Source organism: Tyto alba, unplaced genomic scaffold, assembly GCF_018691265.1.
Source record: "Tyto alba isolate M040663 unplaced genomic scaffold, T.alba_DEE_v4.0 Super-Scaffold_42, whole genome shotgun sequence".
NCBI lineage: Eukaryota > Metazoa > Chordata > Aves > Strigiformes > Tytonidae > Tyto > Tyto alba.
Genome location: NW_024881318.1, coordinates 40,505,102 through 40,526,178, shown reverse-complemented (window position 1 = coordinate 40,526,178; position 21,077 = coordinate 40,505,102). Strand labels below are relative to the sequence as shown.

At 36.0% G+C, this 21,077-nt stretch overlaps 1 protein-coding gene across 3 annotated transcripts in view; it reads right to left on the bottom strand.

Moving 5' to 3' along the window:
• The window catches only part of DENND4C (DENN domain containing 4C), a 72,210-nt gene that overhangs the window by 40,019 nt on the left and 11,114 nt on the right, over positions 1-21,077 (bottom strand). For all 3 annotated transcript variants that reach the window (XM_033003836.2, XM_033003838.2, XM_033003837.2), the window contains exons 2-4: positions 8,224-8,551; positions 1,545-1,797; positions 481-550 (exon numbers count right to left, since the gene is read on the bottom strand). In XM_033003836.2, the coding sequence (XP_032859727.2) occupies positions 481-550; positions 1,545-1,797; positions 8,224-8,534 (634 nt within the window). In that variant the 5' untranslated portion in view covers positions 8,535-8,551. The remainder of the gene's footprint in view (positions 1-480; positions 551-1,544; positions 1,798-8,223; positions 8,552-21,077) is intronic.

The following is a 21,077-nucleotide window of genomic DNA, read 5'->3' as shown; positions in this document are numbered from 1 at the left end:
AACTTGCAAATTAAATGAAAGATGTTGCATTAGCTGTGAGACATAAAAATATATGAGTAAGGTTGAATGGAATTTTTAATTACTCCTTCTCCATCACCACCAACACAAGAAATACGACATCTGTTGTTACATCTGAAATCCTTGCTCAGCTTTCCACTAAAGCTCCTAAACTACCAAACCTGTCATGACAAGAACTAAACTAATACAGAACAATGCTATTTCTATTAAGTTTTTTTGGTTTGGTTTGTTTTTTTGGTTGTTTTGTTTTGGTTTTTGTTCTGGTTTGATTTTTTTTTTTTTTTTTGCCTGGGAGACAGTGACAAGAGCAAAGAAGGCATCATAGGACTTGATTTCAACCAACATACTCTAGGAACTGAATTCTGACAGACAGCACTTAAGCTTTTAAAATTATTTATTTCAACAAGACATTTGAATCTTTCTATCAGCAATTTTAGATAGTCTGCTTCTAAAATTACTTACCAGCTTTATATGCTAAAGAGTTAGAGGCTGGCACAGACTTCTTGTAACAAAGGTATACACTGGAACCCCACTGGAAGACATAAATTTCATCTTAGAACCAGCAAAGATGACAACAGGCAGCAGGGAAATTAAGTGTAAGCATTTGAATATACTCCCACTCACAAACAAAGCAGACATTTAAATGAAAAAATGTTATAGAATAAAACGATTGGTTGGCTGCTGAGTGCACATAGGTCATGAAATCGAGGATTCAACCTTCTCACATTTTTTTAGAGATTAGAGGATTTACATAAAATTGTTATACCACAACACCACTCTTATCTGTTCTTCTGTTAGAACAAGTCAAAGTGAAGCAGATCATTTGCTGCTTCAGATTTTCGTGGTTATTTAAAAGGAGACTCTTATGGGAACCTCATCAGTAGAAGTGAAATTCTAAATATCATCACCTGAAGCTCTTATTATACTTCCATAAACTGGTTATTTACATAGTGTTTTTGCAGTTTGTCTAAATACACTCTACCATTCAAAAAAAAAATCACTTATTTCAGCCTGAGTAAACTAAATGCAAAACAGACTAAATAAAAGTGAACTGATTTGAAAAAAAAAGTACATGAAGAAACTGTAAAAAGTAATTATCGTTCTTACATGTCTTAGTAATTAGGCATTATTAATAACCAAGAAAAAAGCATTTGTGATTCACCCCAAGTGTCAGCATCACCAAGGGGGGTGTGGGGTAGGAATAATAACTAACTCAAAAAAACGGAACACAAAACAAAAAAAACCCAACAACAATTAAAAAAAAAAAACACAACTCCATTGCGCTACTCCTAAACTGAAGTAGTGACTAATCAGTATGAAGAAGTAATTCCTAACAGGAAAGGAAATCAGAGCAACAAATCCTACAAAACTGAACACTTTGACACATAGCATATAGAATGAAAGAATTATGATACAGTGATAGAACACAATTATAACAGTGCTAAGAAGAGTTCAAAGAGCTACTCCGTTGGCTTGGTTTGTTGGGTTTAAAAATGAAAAAGAAGCTCAAGCTTCTAAATACTCACCATACCACAATTTAAATTCTTATCAACTTTGCAGAATGTATGAGGAGGGGTTTCTCCTTTGCTTGTAACAATAACACAGATATCTGTAACTGCCAATGAATTTTGAGGTCGTATTGGAGGAGCCCTTCGATATGTGATAAATATCCGTTGAGAAGAAGCTGAACTGTTGTTAACGTTAGCACAGCGACCATAAGGAGTAGCTTGAATCACCTCGCAGCCTGAAATTATGCGTTCCTTCCCTTCATATAGAACTCTGCAAACAGGAAGGAAACAAAATATTATGCACATTCAAATATATATGTACTTACTTGGACAGATCCACAGAACTTGTCCATCTCTTAGCAACCTGTATCATCACTGCAACATTCTAATCTGCGTTTTACATACTGTATTTCATCATACATGATTTGAGGCAAAGAAACTGTTCAGAAATATTTAAATATTGTAAGAAATCTCAGTGGGAACAAATCATAGTCATCGAAAAATAAAATCAAGACACACTGAGAAGGATTTAGTTATAGAATTAGTAGGAATGTTACACTATCAATGAAAATTAAATACAAAGAAGGCTTTAAATTGCTTGCACACATGATACCTGACAAATTCTTAGAAATTATTTCCATCATGAAGATGTCTGGAAAGTCATTGCAAGCTTGCTTTTTTTTTTTTTTTTTTTAAGGGATGCTGTTTGAAAAGAACAACAGAAGACAGAAGTCCACTTCCTAGATTTATTTTTACAGAAAAAAATCCCAAACCCATTAATGGTTTACATTCAGAGTTTGAATAACATTCCTTAAGGGAAGAGGCAGAGGGGTGGGAAGACAAACTAATACTCCATTATGCAGAAAAGGAAGGAATAGTAACTACAGTGGACTGTACTCCTAGAAAGCAGAATATATCTTATATGGCTGTACATCAACATTCACGTGGTACCTGGATTTTTTTAGCCAGATCACTAGTTTGGGTCACCATATTCTTAGCAAAAGAAGAAAGATCCTTCACAGCAGCTAAGTGAACTAAAACTTCACACTCCAGTCCTTCCCAAACAAAGATATTAGGAAGTGACCATGAGAAGAAATGTAGAAGTCAAACCATACATCACTGCACATTGTTAATACACATATGCTATGACAGGGCAAGCTTCATCTCCCATTCCACACTCAAATAAGCAATGGTTACATTTGCTTGATTTTCTGCAGCATGTGCAGAGTACCTGACACCTTCAAATGACTTCTCATCTATCTTTACAATATATGGCAAGATTTAGGATAAAGGTAACACATTAGAACTTCGTATTCTGTGACTGCAGCCTCCCACATGTAGTCCACCACAACTTTACTTTAAAATAAAATATAACCAGGCACTATATCTTCTACCACCCCAAAATACCCTCGATTGAATATGTTTGACAGAGTACTAGTATGTATATATGTGAAAACTTCAAGAAGTCATGTGTATAAGCTAAAAAAAAAAAAAGGTCTTTTTCCACTTTTAACAATTCTCAGAATTGTCAAATATATATTTATAACTAAACTTCCCAAATTACTTAAATATTACTGTCCATCTTTAAACTGGAATATGCAAATATTGCTGTTTATTCTGATTCCACAGAACAAATGTGTATCTTGTAGTAATAGCGAGGATATTCGTGAACTACACTCCTAAAATACTTTGATAAAGCAAAGAAATAACATGAGTTGGGAGTACATTGATGTAGCTACCAGGTTCAAATTTATTCAGCTAGTTCACAGAAGACAATATTATTGCTTTCAATACTGGTTTCAGTTGTAAAGAGTTTGATCATCACACTTTTGCTACATTTAAAACAATGTGTAATTTCAGGTTCAAAACCAGCCTAATACCAGTATTTCCATGTTGCAATATTAGTTTTAATAAACCTACTCATTCAAGATATGTATAGAGAAAGTACATGCTACTATAATTACTTATAAACTAAGTAATATTTTGGAATAACATGTATTTTGCTCCTTTATTGGGTTATCTACTTCATAAACTTAAAAAACCCCAAACAAACAAAACACAAAACCACATAACCAGCAACTACAATGGCAGCAGGTCTCAGGCCACTTTTGCTAAACATAAACAGTTCACATGAGCTCTTCACATCACTGCCTTACATTTATCAGAAAAGATTATTAACAAAGCATTCTCCAATGGAAGTTTTGGTTCTATTTTATTTCAATTTTGTGTATTTCAAATTAAATGCAAGAATTTTAAGTTATTCCAGAAACATTTGTCAGCTGAAAGCTTTTGAGAAGAAGGACCATATTAATAAGAGAATTCCAGCAGTTCCATTTAATAGGTTTGCAAGTATTCTGAGAAAGATACTTAAAGACTGAAGAATTTCTCAGTTGTGCAAATACTTTTAAGAGGTATTCTTAGTGTTCAAGACTGTAACAGTGGGGTCATCTCCCATCAAAACCAAAAAGAAAATGAAAGCAACTCTTACCCTACATACATACCAGCAGAAGTATTATTAAAACCACACCATTTCCTGACCTCATGAATAGTACTGAATTTAAAAAAACAAGCAAACAGAAGAAAACCATCACTCATGCATCACACAAATTAAACAATGATTTTAACAAGTCAGACAAAAACATTCAGAAACACACGAAATATTTAACACAACACTCTGTATAAACAAAGTCCTCCCTGAGAGAGTACTTGTACTTGTTTCAACTTCCCAGTTGAGCTGCCTTCAATTAACTGGTACTGGTCAGGGTAAGACTTGTTTCCTGCTTCTATGAGCTTATACTTTGGCTTCTCTCTTAAGTATACCTTATTTGCTGCATTATTATATCAACTTCAGTAAAGCTTCATCTCAAGCAAAACATAACCTACAGTTTCCTCTGTATGTTAGAGCCTTTCTTTGTAAGAAAGGCCAACAAATCTTGTTATCTCTTTGTAAAGCTGTTTTCACATTGTACATGGAAATTCTCTCATGACCAGTTTTGCTGATTTAAAGATATACTTCAACATATCAGATAAGTGTTTAGAAAAGATAAGTGCTACCTTCTTGCAGCTGTTGTGTTAAAAACTTTAAACCACAGAAAACTCCGCTTCTGGAAAACCATTTCAAAATAGGCAGATTGCTGCAAATTGCATTGTGTGGGGCTGCTCTCCAGATTGACTTCTCTTCCAGGTCCAACCATGTTTCTGCCTCTCACAGTGCTTATGTAAATAACTCTTTACGAAAACTCTTCCTTCTCATTTAAGAGAAAATAAGTATTGAATAATAAAGGAACTAAAATAAATATACTAAGCAGTAAGAGGGTCTGAGAAGAGTTGGGTCAAGCAGGGAGAAAAGACTGACTTACCTTTTATTTCTACTGCTACCACTATTATTGTCTAAACATGCAAGTAATTAGTTTTATCATTATTATCCTAAACTGTTCCAAACACCGAACTGCAGTTGGCACACTGGTGAGATTTAAGGAACTATGGAATATGCTGGCTGTCAAGAACATCTTCCAGTTTCTGTTATGCTTCTTGAAATTTAAGTTCACTTTCATTTTTGAAATACATCTCTAGTAAAAAAAAAAATTTTGTTCAATCGATACCCCTGCAGATATTTTCAGACACCGGGTATTCAGAATGAGATGGGTCCTTAACACAGAACCACTAACCAAATTAGAGCTTCCCATACTAGCTAAATAAATAAATAAATAAATAATAATCTGTATTTTTTTACTTACACAATGCAAGTTACCTAACTTTTGCACTACTCCATAATACAAGAACCTCTCCTTTACAGAAGACATTTCATATTCTTTCCTTGGTCCTTTCTACAGTAAGTGTTAGAAATTGCAAAGCCATTTACTCTTAAAAAGCATTTTTCTGTCAAGTTATCTTCCATTTAAGAACCAGGCGCTGAAGCTCTCCGATATTCCTAACTCAAGAGTAAAACAAAGAGAGGTGAAAACTTGTTTTAAAGTCTAACTGCACCTAGACAGAAACAAACCTCTAACCTCAGTTCTTGTCTATTTCTGGAACATCAGCAAAAATACTGGTTAGGAAAGCAATACAATAACTAGCAGCTGAATTATTTATAGACGTATAATCTTAAGATACTAAATTTTACACCTCTATGTAGTAAAAAGACCTTAGAGATCTCTTGTCCTATCGATGCATTATTCTTCCAACTAAAACCAGCCACAACAAATGCAACATCCAGAGGCATAGCACATGCCTAACTATATGCAAGTGAGCACCTGCAGCAGGAAGTCACTCCAGCAGCTTACAGACACCTCAATTTAAGAGCCAGTGGAAGAATAGGAAGAAAAGAGGATGGAGGACACATAAATAGAGAACACAAGGACAATGGCAGAGAATCAGTAGAGCATACCCCCATCTCCCTCTTCCTCTGAACAGCATTTCTTTAATGTTTCCCTAAAAATAGCTCTGAAAGACATACACACACAAACATTTATCAAGAATCACCTGAATGCTCAGACTTCAAAATACCCAAAACTACCTTGACACCAGACCATGGATTTGACCCTTTCAAGTGATATACTCTTCTTCTATCTAAATCCACTCAGCATGTCAGCTGATTTAATGACTATTTAGGGCTCAAAAATTAAATAGTCTTTCACACTTGGTTCTTTAATTAAGAGTAGAAAACAGCCTAAATCAGCTTTCAGACTGTACATACATCTCTTATCCAAACTCCACTTTCAGTTGAACACACTGAAATTCACACACACGCACACAAAAAATTGCTCTAACCATCTCTTGCACATAATTGCAAAACAGCAGGAACAGCAGGGGCAAAACATTCATACGCACCATTGCTCAGAAAGAAAAGCCTGCCATGATTTCTTAGGCGTGACACACTAACTAGATCTGTTTTAAAAAAATATAGAATAAATACTACTTGCCAAATATCACAGTTTTCCACCAGTAGTTTTTAAAAGTGTCTCTGTTAGGGAAGCCCTTAGCCAACTATTTGCCTGATTCGCTTATCAGGTATTCCCTATGAAATCTACTCAGGCATTCAAGTTCCTAAAGTTGTGGGAGACATGAAAATAAACATATGCTAGCAGAGTCACTTCCATAAAGGCACACATTGAAGACTGATGGTTTAGGAATCCTTTTGAGGCATTACTCCCTCTACAAATTCTTCCTTCTGGTAAAACTTACTGAAGTTTAACATATCATTAAAGGAATAACTTCATATTGCAATTCTACGCAGTCAAATCCCATTGTAACAGCTATCTCATCTTGTAGTGTCAGTCCCAAACATAGGAAAAAAAGATTTTAAAAATCAGTTTCACTTAAAACTATTGTAACGTAGTTTAGATGATCAAGATGAACTGAAATTAGAATGTACCAGGTTAGTTGTGCAACTTGAACTATAATCCTTAGAGCAGAGATCTTGCCACGTAACTGATTTCATTACTAAAACTTCACTATTAGTTTCTTCCTGACTGGACTCTACTTGTCAGTTTGCACTCAAACTCTAGATCAAAAGCACGGTATGTATGCATTGTGCCTGATATGCTTAAACTTATAAATTAAATCAGATAAACTTATTACAGCTTACATATAAATGTACAGTTTCTACTTTACTATTTAGTACTTAGTAACTAAATACGGAAAAAACACACACATTCCTTATTTTGCCATCATTGTAACAGTTCCCCCACCCATGATCCAGTTTCTCTTCTGCATTACATCCCAAGCAATATTTCAATGTCCTTATCCAAAACAGAGAACCAGAAGTGCTATACAGAGCAATTTAGACAATACTGTAGTGCTGCACAAATTACAGACTGAGCATTACCTCAATATGCTAGTAGCACAGACTGTAATATTCACCACCTCAAGATCTTGGGGGATTTTGTGATCTTGATCCTGAAGACTTACATTACACTCAGTATCCTACAAGTAATAAAATTAATTCAGAGCTTCCCTGACAGGTTTCCCTCTGTATTCATTAAGCATTGAACTTAAAGCACTGCCTATATCGAAGGTTTTCAAACACAGCAGTAGCAACTCTTTACAAACTTACGCCTCAGACATCAAAAAGCATGTTTTTTGAAATCAAGTGTGATTAGAGTTACCAAGAGACTACATAATCCAGTGTTTGCAGCCAATCACACTGGGACTTGTAAGCAACCTCATAAATACTCTGATCTGACGGTAAGGTAGGCTACAAAATTCTAGGTAGGTGGATCGTTTTAAGATCTTTGTTTAAGTGTCCTACCATTTTTAAGTGGTATCCTATACCTTAAGCATGAAAGTGGTAATTTCTGTCTTCTGAAAACATAATTTTAAGATTAAGTATATTTCTGGATTTGCACTATACCACTTCTACAAATTAATTTTGTACCATTTTCTCACCTTTCATAAAACTGCAGCAGAGAACTTCATTTTCCATATTTGATTTGCTCCATATCTCTTTCTCTCTCCATCGTATCTTTACAAGTTAAAACACCATCGTTCACTTAAAAAAGACATGTTCACTACAACTCTGACACTTTTTTCAACTTATTTCAGAAAGAAAATACTGTACACATCCACACAATAAGCAATACAGATTCTAAGACAGTATGTTCTGAAATGTTTTCTCACATCTATTTTCATCATCATCTATTAAGAGTAAGATTTTATCATTATTGGAGGAGAAACTGCATTGTTATAGAAATCTCACCCAATGTCAGTAAGGGGTGGTTTGTCCCGGCCTCTCTTGTAGCAAAGAAAAAGTTCAGGACTCTTTAGACTTCCATAGTTTAAGTTGGCTTGAAGGGCTGTAGGGGTGGCTTCAACACAGGTGTATCCCTCTGGGACAGTTTCACCAGCTGATTTAATTATCACAGCAATGTCAGTAATTGGAGCCTTTGGACCAGTTGACTTTGTTTCATGTCGGCTTATTTCTTGGTCCAGGAGAGTTGCAGTATCTGTATCAGTGAGCCCTGCCACTACAAAATAGTCTGCCACACGTGGACCTTTGTCTTCTATCATGGTTATGTCAGTAATTCCTGGGGAAAATAAAGAGAGAGAAATCAAACACTTCCTTCAAGCTAAACCCCTTCCTTAAGCAAGTATGAAGATTTAAAACCTTTAAAGAAATTTTTGCAAATAAAAAAATTCCTATATAGAGATTTCATGAAAATTCTAGGGAAATTCCAAAACAAACTTTGATTTCTGTTGCTCAGAAAGGTAGTATTGTCAGTTATTGGATTTCAGTTCTAGCAACATGACAATCATGTTTTAGCAAAAGGAAGTTTAAGTGAGATAAAAAACTCAAACTTCTAACACAGCAGCTACAAAGAAAATTGCTTTGTATTAGCTATTAGACCATGCAAGCTTTTTGAAGGCTATAAATTAATGCAGGTACTCCTAACTAAAAGCAACTGTATTTTTCTACCATTACTTAGTAAGTAATTCAACTACAAAATCGTGCTTTTTTCTTTCTTTGAGAGAGAGAACAATTCTCAAGTACAGGTACACTGGTTTATCTTCTGCACATTTCATCCATTTTGTTTCATAATCTAGAACTAACGGTGTAGTCTTGAGACATTCAGCTTGCAACTGCAACATCTGGAAATCATTTACAAAAATCACACATCCAAATCCACATTTCATCAGCTGATCAGGCAGTACACATCACTGTTTAGCTGCACATTGTAGATCTGGAAAGAGTTGTTCTCCCAATGCCAGCAATGTTCACTAAGCACATGATTTTAAAGCAGTGAAATGTTCAGTTTCTATTAAGAGCAAAACTAGCTGACAGACTACGATCAAAAATCACAAGTACAATTTCAAATACTTGATCTCATGAAATATCTTTTTAAAAGCTGAGTGAGAAATATTTAAACAGTAGTTGCCAAGCAATAAACCTGACTACTTTATAGCCCTTCAGGGAGTTAGGGACATCTTTTTAGATCCCCATGTTTCCATTCCCAGATTTAGAGGGATCCCATCTAGAAACCTAACCAAGAATGAAAGTCTGGTTCTCATCTTTGAAAACAAGACTGCTACACCTGCCAAGGTCCCACCTACCAAGGACTATGGTGGTCCATGGGTATTACCAAATAGTAAGTGCACCAAAATTGAAAAGTTTCTTGTATTTAGAATGTCATAGTCTGATAACTGCAGAAAAACTGGTCTCTGCTAAAAGGTGATCCAGAGGAGACAGTATAATCCTGTTCCTTACAACCCAGCTCCTCCGCCCATTCTTAATACTGCTCTTTGTTACTGAAATTATACTGAAAAGGTATTTTCCATTCTCAGTTTATTAGACTTCTAAAACTTGTTATCAGAAGTGTTCTGAGTACTCAGCTGAAAGAAAAATTAGTTATTCATCCTGCATGCTTACTAAGAAATCTTAGCATAAGATTATGCAATTTAGGCACCGACCACCATACTGCAAGATACTGTAGCATCAGATGAAAGTAGGTAGGGGAAAGGAAATAATTTAATGTAAACTTGTAGTACCTCTATACTCCACCTAACTCAATTTTTTATGTTCTAACACTGAAATGACAACTTTTCAAACCTTTTCAAACCTGATCAAAGACTACCTACACCCTTTAAAAGACTCTTCTGCAATATTTCTCCACAATGCTTTTCACAGTATCACTTCAGCATTCTCTAAACACACTAGCTAACATTTTTGTAGGGCAATCCATAAACGGAGATCCTGAGAAGAGACACTGAAGTGTTTGGCTCACCTGAAAAGGGTAAAGTCATGGGACAGTTACTCACATGACTGAGTTTTCAGGCCCAAAATACATGGATGCCATAAAAATAGGAACAATAAAAGGTTTATTCAATTTGTCAGCTGTTCAGTGACTAAATCTTCTAAAGAACAAGAAAAGTATCCCAAAGCCATAGCTGTTTGTGATGTTTCTGAACCACTTTCAATTACAGAACTTGCAGCAGTTTACCCTTTTTACTGCAATGAACAACGTGAAATTAGTGATAAAGCCCTTTACAGGTAAGTGAGTCAGCATGAAATGCAGGAGTAATGGTTTCAACTTAATCTCATATAAATTAGTGCTTTCATTAAAAGATGCTTCCTCATACTGCCACTGCTCATTCCCACCTTCGCTTTTGTCCAGAACTATAGATTATGCAACTATGTAATGAACTGGAAAAAGGAATTGCTCTGGCTGAACATTAACCTGGCAGAGACCGTTTAGTGTTCAACCAGAGCAGTTCTCCAACGATTCACTACGTCAGCTGAAAAGCAGCAGCAGTATGACCCTTTCAGCAGCAGCACTGACTCACACTGGATTAATCATAAAACTGTGAAGTCTAAGATGTTTCAGTTTGCCTCTTAGATGCTTGGACTTGTTCACTGAATTACAACAATAAATAAAGAAATAAATAAACCAACCTCTCCCTGCTCCCCTTAAAATAAAGAAAAATCCTGTGCCAGAATGTCTTGTAATCTGGCAAGTATTGTTTGCACTTGATATATGTGAAACCAAATTACTGGAACAAGATGATAAAAATATCAAAATGGTTGGCCTCTGTGGGAGGTTGACCTTGGCTGGATGCCAGGTACCCACCACAGCCGCTCTATCAGTCCCCCTCCTCAACTGGACAGGGACAGGGGAGAGAGAATACAACAAAGGATTTGTGGGTGACATAAGGACAGGGAGAGATCATTCACCAATTATTGTCACAGGCAAAACAGACTCAACTTGGGAAAAGTAACAATTTCTTGCCAGTCAAATCAGAGTAGGGTAAGGAGAAATAAAACAAATCCTAAAAACAACTTTCCCCGCAGCCCTCCCTTCTTCCCAGGCTCAACTTCACTCTTCTCTACCTCCTCCCACCCAGTGGCACAGAGGGACAAGTAATGGGGGTTGTGGTCAGTTCATAATGTTTTGTTTCTGATGCTCCTTCTCATGCTTTTCCCTTGCTCAATTGTGGAATCCTTCCCATAAGAGACAATCCTTCACAAACTGCTCCAGCGTGCATCCTTTCCATGGGGTGCAGTCCTATGGGAACAGACTGCTCCAGTGTGAGTACCCTGCAGGGTCACAAGTCCTGCCACAGCGCGGGCTCCTCCCTCTCCACAGGACCATGGGTCCTGCCCTGAGCCTGCTCCAGCACAAGCCTCCCAAAGGGTCACAGCCTCCTTCGGATGCACCCACCTGCTCTGATGTGGAGTCCTCCACAGGCTGCAGGTGGGCATCTGCTCCACCAGGAACCTCCACAGGCTGCAGAGGCACAGCCTGCCTCAGCATGGTCGCCACCACAGGCTACAGGGGAATCTGTGCTCCAGTGCCAGAAGCACCTTCTCCACTGACCTTGGTGTCTGCAGAGCTGTTTCTCTCACATATTCTCACTCCTCTCTCCAGCTGCAATTGCTCTCGCCCAGTTTCCTCCCCCACTTCTTAAATATGTTATCACAGAGGTGCTACCACCATCGAAGATGGGCTCAGCTTTGGCCAGAAATAATGTCTAGCACTGACTCTATTAGAAGCTTCTAGCAGCTTCTCACAGAATCCCTCCCTGCAGCTCTCCACTACCAAAACCTTGCCACGCAAACCCAAGACTACACCATACAAATGTTTGGGGTTTTTTTAAAAAACAAAACCTTTGTTAAATGATCCAGCCTTTACCTGCTACATGTTCACACAGCTCAATATCATGTTCTCCCAACACAACATCAAAGTCATCACCCACATTTACTTTTAGCACGCAGAAAGGAAATAAAACAGTAATAACAACATACAACATCAAAAGTCTCACAGAGTCTGTATCTTTAAATCACAGCTGCAGTTCCTGCAATTGCACTGTTATCCTCAAAAGCTTTTAAAAGTGAAAATTTAGCTTTCCTGGGTAAACATTGAGAGAAAAATTTAGAAGGGCCTGAAAAAATAAATACTAAGATTGGGAAGGCTGGAATGCAAATGAAGAGAATCCATTCCCAAATTTTTACCAGTGGGGATCAATAAAAGTGTAGCAACTCGTTGCTCAGGAGCCTGCATTTGTATCTATGATTTTATATTTTTCTCTTAACCATGGCTATGATTTACTTCACAGAAACTAAGTAATATGTGGCAGGCAAAAGTCAGAGTCACCAGACAATCCAGCTGAGAAACCTGGTACACAAGCTCCATATGTCAGCACAACATTTTGTAAGTTTTCCAAAATGTTCCAATTCTCTCAGAACAGTTCCTTTAATTTTCCACAAGGATAAGTAAGGTTTCAAGTAAGCACTACAATTCAGCTCTTCAAGAATTCATTCTCCAATTTCAGAAAGATTTAAAGCAACAGGATCTCTCGTGAGACTTTAAAGTCATAGCTCTTCATTAAGCCATGGTTATCTTCTTAATGCAACAGCTTTATAAATATAGACACTAAACTATAAGTTAGCAGATAGCCACCAAAACAAATGGAAAGAGAATTCAGTTCATCTGATACTTTGCCTTCTGAACTTCAGGAAAAAATAAATATATGATTTGTTGGGGAACAAGATGAATCCACTGCCATTTTCCACTATTTTTGTGATACCTCACACAAGTATGCACACTGCTCCTCTTAATAGACAAAAGAACAAACATTATTCTGACAGACCTTCTATCATAAGTTTAATCATGGCAACTTTTCTCCACCATGATTTCAAGAGATACCATCTTCTGTCAGTTTGCTACAAGTATGTTTCTGTACATCACAAGACTAATAGGAAAACTCAACATTTGGAAAAAAATGAAATTTTTATTGTAACACCCCATTCCCTTGCAGAACAAACACCCCCCATCCCCCACCCCACCCCACCCCCAAAAAATCTAAAAATAAAAACCATTTCCTTTATGTTAGGTGGTGAAAATCCAAGATCTGTTGAAAAAAAGCCAACCCTATGAAAGAAATCTTCTTCTACAAAGGTATTTTGGTTTCAGTCAAATAAACTAAAAACAAAAATTGGGAATTCTATTTTAAGAACATGAGCAATACTGTTTAAGGAATTACAAACACAAAAACAAAACCAGCCTGCACAGACAACACTTAAAGGCACTTAGTATAACTAGTCTAAGTCAAGAGTTCCGTATAGCGAAAAAAAAAATATTTTCACTGCTAAACACCAGAAATATGGCAAAGTGCTCTCCTCTCTCCCAGTCCATTTAATTTTGACCTCTCAAAAAGACAACAGCTATTCTCACAACAATGTAATTTTACAATTCTTCCATAATGTTCTATCAAAAATATAGCAACTCAACTATTAACTTCATATAGGCCATCATCCTTTCTTAAGGAGAGATTTTACAGTGAAATTTCCTTAGGGAAAAGGTTTCCATTCTAAAGATCACTTTTACGAATTTTGAATAATTATGAAAAAAAATACTGTATTATTAGAAATTGCTTCAGCTTATTGACTGCTGTCTGAAACACCTGTGAGTTTTCTTTCAATATAGCTAGACTGAAATCTCTTCTTACAGTTAGCTCAACCACAACAAAGAGTTGTTCTTGCAAAGATATAAACATTTGTGAGAGCAAATTACAAGCAGCCACAATGAAGTAAAGATGACAACGTTAAGTACTGTATTTGTACTTTATTTCACAGTTATGTTGCTTTTATCACAGTTACAAGCTTTTTGATTCCAAAATTGAGACCACTAATTGAAAGTTCTCAGTCTTCATTTACAGAGATTGCTACAGCTGAGGACTCCTCTTCTTTACATATATTTAAAAAAAATGCATTACTTGCAAAACACAGAAGACTTCTCTAACACATGTTCATTTGTGAAAGTCTGCTTCAACTACCTATCATACTCAGAGTAATAGCAAATATTTATCTTAACACTGTTAGATCCACAACTATTTTCCCAAGACTTTTCCATTTAAACTCCTTAACCATTTGCTTTACCTCTGCACCAGCTGTTTGTAGTCCAGTAACATTTGCTTAGAATGCTTCATAACCTAACTCTGGTGAGTAGTACTTAATTTCTCAGGTGTTGAATTACAGAAAAGTGTTTGTCTGCTCATCTAAAGACACATATGCAGCAGAAAGGAATACCAGCAAATTTAGTACACTAAAAACCTTAATATCCTAGAAATTTTAATTTATTTTCTAATACTATTAAATGTTAGAAAGCTGCTATAAGAAAATGTGCAAGATGTGAAAAATTCTTTCATTTTTTTTTAGGAAGTCAGAAAGTAAGATTTCAGCCTTTCATTTCAGTGTTTTATTTGAAAACAGTATTCACTGAAAGAAAAATCTGTTCTGAAAATAATCTCTGATATGCAAAATCCATTAACTCTGTCAAATGTTTAGGCCACCGTCTTAATTTTTGAAAAAAGGTTCTTAGAAATTACACTAGGAAGGTGATCTGGCAGGCAGCATAGCCTGAAAAGTTTTCAAGTATTTCAGAAAGCACTTCAAACATACTTCAGACACCAGCATAACTATTCTGCCAAATAATGTTGTGCAGAGCAGATACAACAACAAATCAGAAATTACAAGCAATGTAGCTATATAAATCCAACACACTACTCGAAGTACTGTTCTTTTTTTAGCCTATCAACAGAACTTCTGCAGCCATCTTATTTTCAGGACCAAACTGCTATTACTACACAACACCATCCCAATACCATGTGGGCCTACCATGTTGAATCAAAGAAACCTGGACACTTCTGAACCAATCTCTAATTTAGTTTAGACCTACTCAAAAATAAGTAATGGAAAAATAAACCCTTTTCCTCCACTTTCCAGGAACTTTCATCCTAGTAGAGAAAAGAGGGCAATTTTTGCAGAAGAGCTTTTCATTAATTAGTTTTTCATTCCTAAAAAGTCATGGCATAATTTATACTATCTCACTTTGAAAGGGGAAAGTCTGGAATTCTAAGTATAGGCCTGTCCTAAACCTAAAACTATGTTAAATGTCAAATAATCCTCTAAAATTAGACTGTAAATCCAGCAGAAGTCCAGAAACAAATTGTACAGGTAAATGCAGTTTTTTGCAAGTGGACTTAAAGGAAACATAACCTTTATAAAACTGTTTTCAGAAGCAACCAAGGGAAATGGTTTGTCACATACACCAATCTGGTAATTTACATAAATATGCCATACTTACAACAGACACTACTAAGGAGAACGCATTCTTGGAGACTTGTATATATGCACTCATTCCAGAGTAAGAATAACCGCCTGTAGGGTGGGTTCAGAGGAAGTTGTTTTTAAGGTTTATGTGCAAGCAAATCCTTGAGCAATGTTTCAACTTCTGAAGTGGGACAAATGGTGGTATCTCAAGGCACAAAAGAATAAAGTAAATTTATGTCAAGTGTGTGTGGATATCAAGGGTTTTTTCAGTTCACTCCCAACTGGAGCACTGATCTTACATCTTCTCAAAAAAAAAAAAAAAAAAAAAAAAAAAAATCAGCATAAGGCTCAGGAGGCCAATTAGCATAACTTTAATTGGAAAAATCAAGTTGGCCTTAAAAGTCTCTTATTTCCTCATCTCTGACCACTCTACTACCTGCAGAGAAAACTCACTACATGCTATACAGAAATTGAAGGTCAAAAGTTCTTCTCAAGTTTATTTTTTAGATAGCAAAAGTCTGTGAATTAGAGTTTAACTTTGTTTATAAAAATCTCACTAGTTTCAAAATTCTGCTGTAAGGAAGTGTCCACTAGAAAGAAAATAAATCAGATCAGTAAAAGCCTAACATCACAGATGGCAGCCAGTTTCACAGAAAAAACTCAATCTTCATGCAACTGAAGAAACAGACACTGCAGTAAGTACCGGTATAGTAATGGTATTACCTTATAACATTGAAAAAGCAGATGGCTTTTTAATGATACTTTATAAGAAAGACCAACCCTTTCTTATAATCAGTGATATTTTCCTTCACTACCCACGCGAACACTCAGAACGGAGATATTCTTGACCCTAAATCACAAATAAAAATAAAGCCATAAAGAGCTTTTTCAGCCTATTTTCAATATAATTAAAGTCCAGAAATCTATTTAACTGAAAATACTGGTGAACTGCTGGTCAATGACCTTAAAGGTATTTTTGCAAGTGATTGATGGTTAACACATGAATTTGCAATTTATTAAACTCACTTGCATCTTCCTTCAGATACTGACAGCGCCCAAAAACCACAATGTGTGGGAACAACTACTTACAAAGTACATGCTGTGTGGAGGCCTAGAGCATTCACACACAGATGACTCAAGAGCTTAGACAAGATGGAATACTTCCCTCATAACTGATAATGTTTTTGTAAACAGACTGCATAGGAAGGAAGTTTTATTCCAGACTGAATAATAACTTCAGCACTTTTTTGTGCACTGTGGATGAAACATCTATTTTGTAAACAACCTGAACATTTAAGATTTTTAAGCAAGGTAGATGTTAAACACCACTCAGGACTTCCACACAAATGCTTGGTTTTGCAAGTGAATTATACTTGACTATCAGAAGTAAAGAAATTAAGAAAAATATATATGCATTCTGCTCTGAGATTTATTCCTAAAATAAACTGCCCTAAAGATCAGGGAAGACACTGGATTTGCTAAACCAATTTAAAAGATAATGACTCTACTGGATGGATACAAGACAGTGTTTCAGGAGGTCATCTGCTACACTGGGAAAATTTACTGGCTACAATCTGAATAAGAGAAACATTACTATGTTTTTCAACCACTGCACCAATGCAAAACTTCATAAACACAAGGACTACCACAGGCACCTCATTCCCCAGTACAGAGCTTAGTAAGTTATATGACCACATCATTATAGACGCAACTTCTCCATTGTTTCCAGTGAACTAATCAGAAGACAGAAAGGGTAGGCAAAATTTGTTTACCTTTCTGAAAATTCAGAAAGAAACTTTCCTTGCTGTGATAGAGAAGGGAGACATCTGACTTTCAATTCATACAGACCATTCTTTTATCTTGTTCTGAGATTAAATAACATTACTGGTGAAGGTATGGGAAGAACAAATCATTTCCCCTTTGTATAAAATAATCTTCACTGATACTTATTAAATCTTAATTTTATACCGCAGCAACTAGTGCAGAATTTCTTTTAATAAGTGACTTCGGAAATGTTCCTGATTCACCTTAAAAGCATTACATACCATGCATACACGCTGGACAGTTAAAATAAGTAACCAGCAAAACAGTGTACTTCTTAAGATAAAGCAGTATCAGCTATTTGTTAAAACTGAAAACAGAAAGAAATTATAACATGATTTGTAAATGCTTCTGAAGACACATTTGAAGAAGTTAAATCGTTGTCATACACAGCAAAGAGACACAGCTACATTGCATTAAGCCTTAAGTTTGTCTCACTTCTTTCTCCACACATTTCACATACCAGAATCACAGAATGGTTTGGGTTGGAAGGGACCTTAAAGATCATCTAGTTGCAAACCCCCTGCGATGGGCAGGGACACCTTCCACCAGCCCAGGCTGCTCAAAGCCCTGTCCAGCCCAGCCTTGAACACTCCCAGGGAGATGGCATCCACAGCTTCTCTGGGCAACCTGTGCCAGGGTCTCACTACCATAATAAGTATCTTCCTTATGACCAATCTAAACTCTCTCATTTGAAAACTGTTGCCCCTTATCCTGTCACTACAGGCCTTGGTAAGAGAGTCTTTATGTTATTTCACAACAGTGGTAAAGATAAAGGCATGACAAAGTTGGTGTGAAGAAACTAATGACACTGATTTAAAAGGGCAATTTTTTGCAGAAACAGGTGATCTTAAAATCAGAACAATACAGTTTAGTCTTTTGTGACAGGAAAAGGTAGAACCTTAAAGCCTGAACTTAGCATGTTTGACCAGTAGCAAGGATTTGGACACTTAAAGAGTTTTGTCTCTAGGACTGTTTATAAAAATAAAATCTAAATACAAATGCTAAAGTACTGAAACTACTTTTGGATATACTGGTTAGTATTAAACTATGAATGCTATTTCTTAAAGCTTCACATTAGTGGAAATGTGTCAGTAACAGTGATTTCTTCAGCTTTTGTTTGTTTGTTTGTTTTTAAACTATTTCCTAGTTGTAATTCATAGCAACAGAAAGAACACAGTGAAGGTGGTTCTCAATGTTAACTGTATGCAATAAATCAGAAGGATTGCTTTTGTTCTAACTGACTCAAATTTTGTCTCTGTTTAACTGGATTTCAAGACATGGAAGCTAATACTTGAAGTCACTTTGAAAAGCAACGTGCAGTACAATCATGGACTATATTTGACAATCAAAACTTCAGACTTTTTTAAACATGAAATACAGATATGATTCTAGCACATATGTATACCTACACAGGCTTAAATGTGAGCAGCATATGCAAAGACAGTCACCAATATTACCATTTAACAAACAGGACATACTGGAGTATACATACAGGGTTCTCAAAGAGCTTGCACTCCTGTTGCTTGTCCATTCCAGCATACCTTCACTACTACTGCTCACATCACTATGCTTATCCATACCATAGTCACTTTTAAGCAAGTCTATTTCTACTCACATAAGTGTGCAACTCCACTTATGCACTTCAGTTTGGTGCATGTGGAACAGGAGAAATCGGACCTTGTGTATGCATCACAGATGATTTAAAATTACTACAGAATGGAGCATTCTAAACTAGAGTATTTAACAATGTTGAATGAGTTCAGATGAACCAAGGAGGTTATCAAACACTTAAGATGTCATTAGAAACAACACGGAAGTTACATGGACATGTCTATATAGGAGTTCTACAAAACACACTTTACCATGTGTAACTATATACCATGAATATATGCACACACATATATCCATACACCACAACAAAAGACAAGGTAAGGCAACATTACCTCAAGCATGCCATTATCACTGAACATGATTAAAACAGAAAAAATTTAGTCCACAGATTATTGGCCACATACAGTCAGTAAGAAGAAAAAACCCAATTCCGAGATGTGCATTTGAAGAGTCTCTTTTTTGGAATGCATACCACATTGTCATAAATTATGAAATGAAACAAGTGTTACAGTCACCTGACCAAATCACATGAGTATTAGAAAAACTGGAGTTGCAAAAATAACAGAGTTGCAATGCTCCCCCTCTACCTGTCTTAACACAACCAGCTGTGGAACAAGAATGGTTGGATGTCATTGGTGACTGCGTCTGAACATGCACATATGCAAATTCAGGACCATTCCTTCATAGCAGTTTTCAAGTAAACAAGTAAACATTTGAGAACATAATGATTGCACAACTGAAACAGGTTACAAGCTGATTATCTTATAGAGGTCTATAAACATTGTGAAAAATTAACTTAAGGACAAGGTAAAAGATAAAAGGCTTGTCAATTACATCTAATGAAATGCTGCTTTAGGATAGCTTTTATAAGTTAATTGAACTTCATTCAGAAAACAAGTTGTATCAATGCCAGGTACTGCAAATAATCTAAGAGAGCTTTTTGTGTCAGATAGCTAAATTGTTTCAAATTTGCACATATTTGAAGAAAAAAATGTTGACTCGGTACTAGCTGTTTGTGTACCAGACTGTTTTCTGACAGCATCCAAACACAAAAATCTGGCATAAAATAAATGTAATCAGCTTGGCAAGAAAGTTTTCTATAGCCTTCCAAATCAATCAGGGCACTACAATAGGAAATAGGAAAGGAGCAGAAATATCACACTGAATCACCTCAGGTAAGAAATTCCTATGGAAGCAAAGATACCAAGACTAAAAACAATTTGATGAAACAGTTGCCTTTGTGTTTTTTTTTTTTCCCCACTTGTACAAAAAGCAGTTCTGAGAGCACCAGAATTCTGCAAACTGTGAATATTTGAGAATAAAATCACTTCTGCTTTAAGCTCCTGAAAAGTCAAACAGCTCTACGGTTAATGCTGAAAAAACAAACTGTATTTTATAAATTCTTTAAATAAAAAAAAAAAAATCTTAACATCAAGTTAGCAGACATACTAAAAATTCAAAGACCAAAGGCTAAAACATTACAAGTGGGAAATGAAAACATTTTTTCATGCTTTCAAGTATAACTTCTATGATGGCTAAAGACATACGTAATTCTTCAAAATTTGATTAAGACAGATATTTGGTATCTCTTTGGAGATTTGTTACTGAAATTTTTATGAGAGCCACTCACAAACCATTCATATAATGGGAAACAGGTGTCTGTACTCTTCCAATGTAGTTTTCCTTCTCAATTTAAAACGGTGGGCTTTGGAAGTATGTAATAGTGTGCTTCTGAGGAAGAAGGAATGCTGAGAAAATGAACTGACTTTTGCAAATCCAGTATTGTAATAAGTGATAATTACATAGCAATAATTCTCTAGTTTTGTAAGGCATATACAGTTCACCACTTCAGCATCAATTTTGTTACTGAAAAGTTTTTTAGACCTGTTTTAGAAACAAATGGAGAACATTTTAAAATAATTTTGCCCTTAAAATATGAATTCAGCTTAACAATAGGGAGGGAAGGGAGGGGAGGAAGGAAAGAAGGGAGGGAGGGCGGGAGGGACTGTCCAGACTATCTCTACCATATTCAACAGTTCAATTTCAAGTTGCCCAATGGTATAAAAACTGGA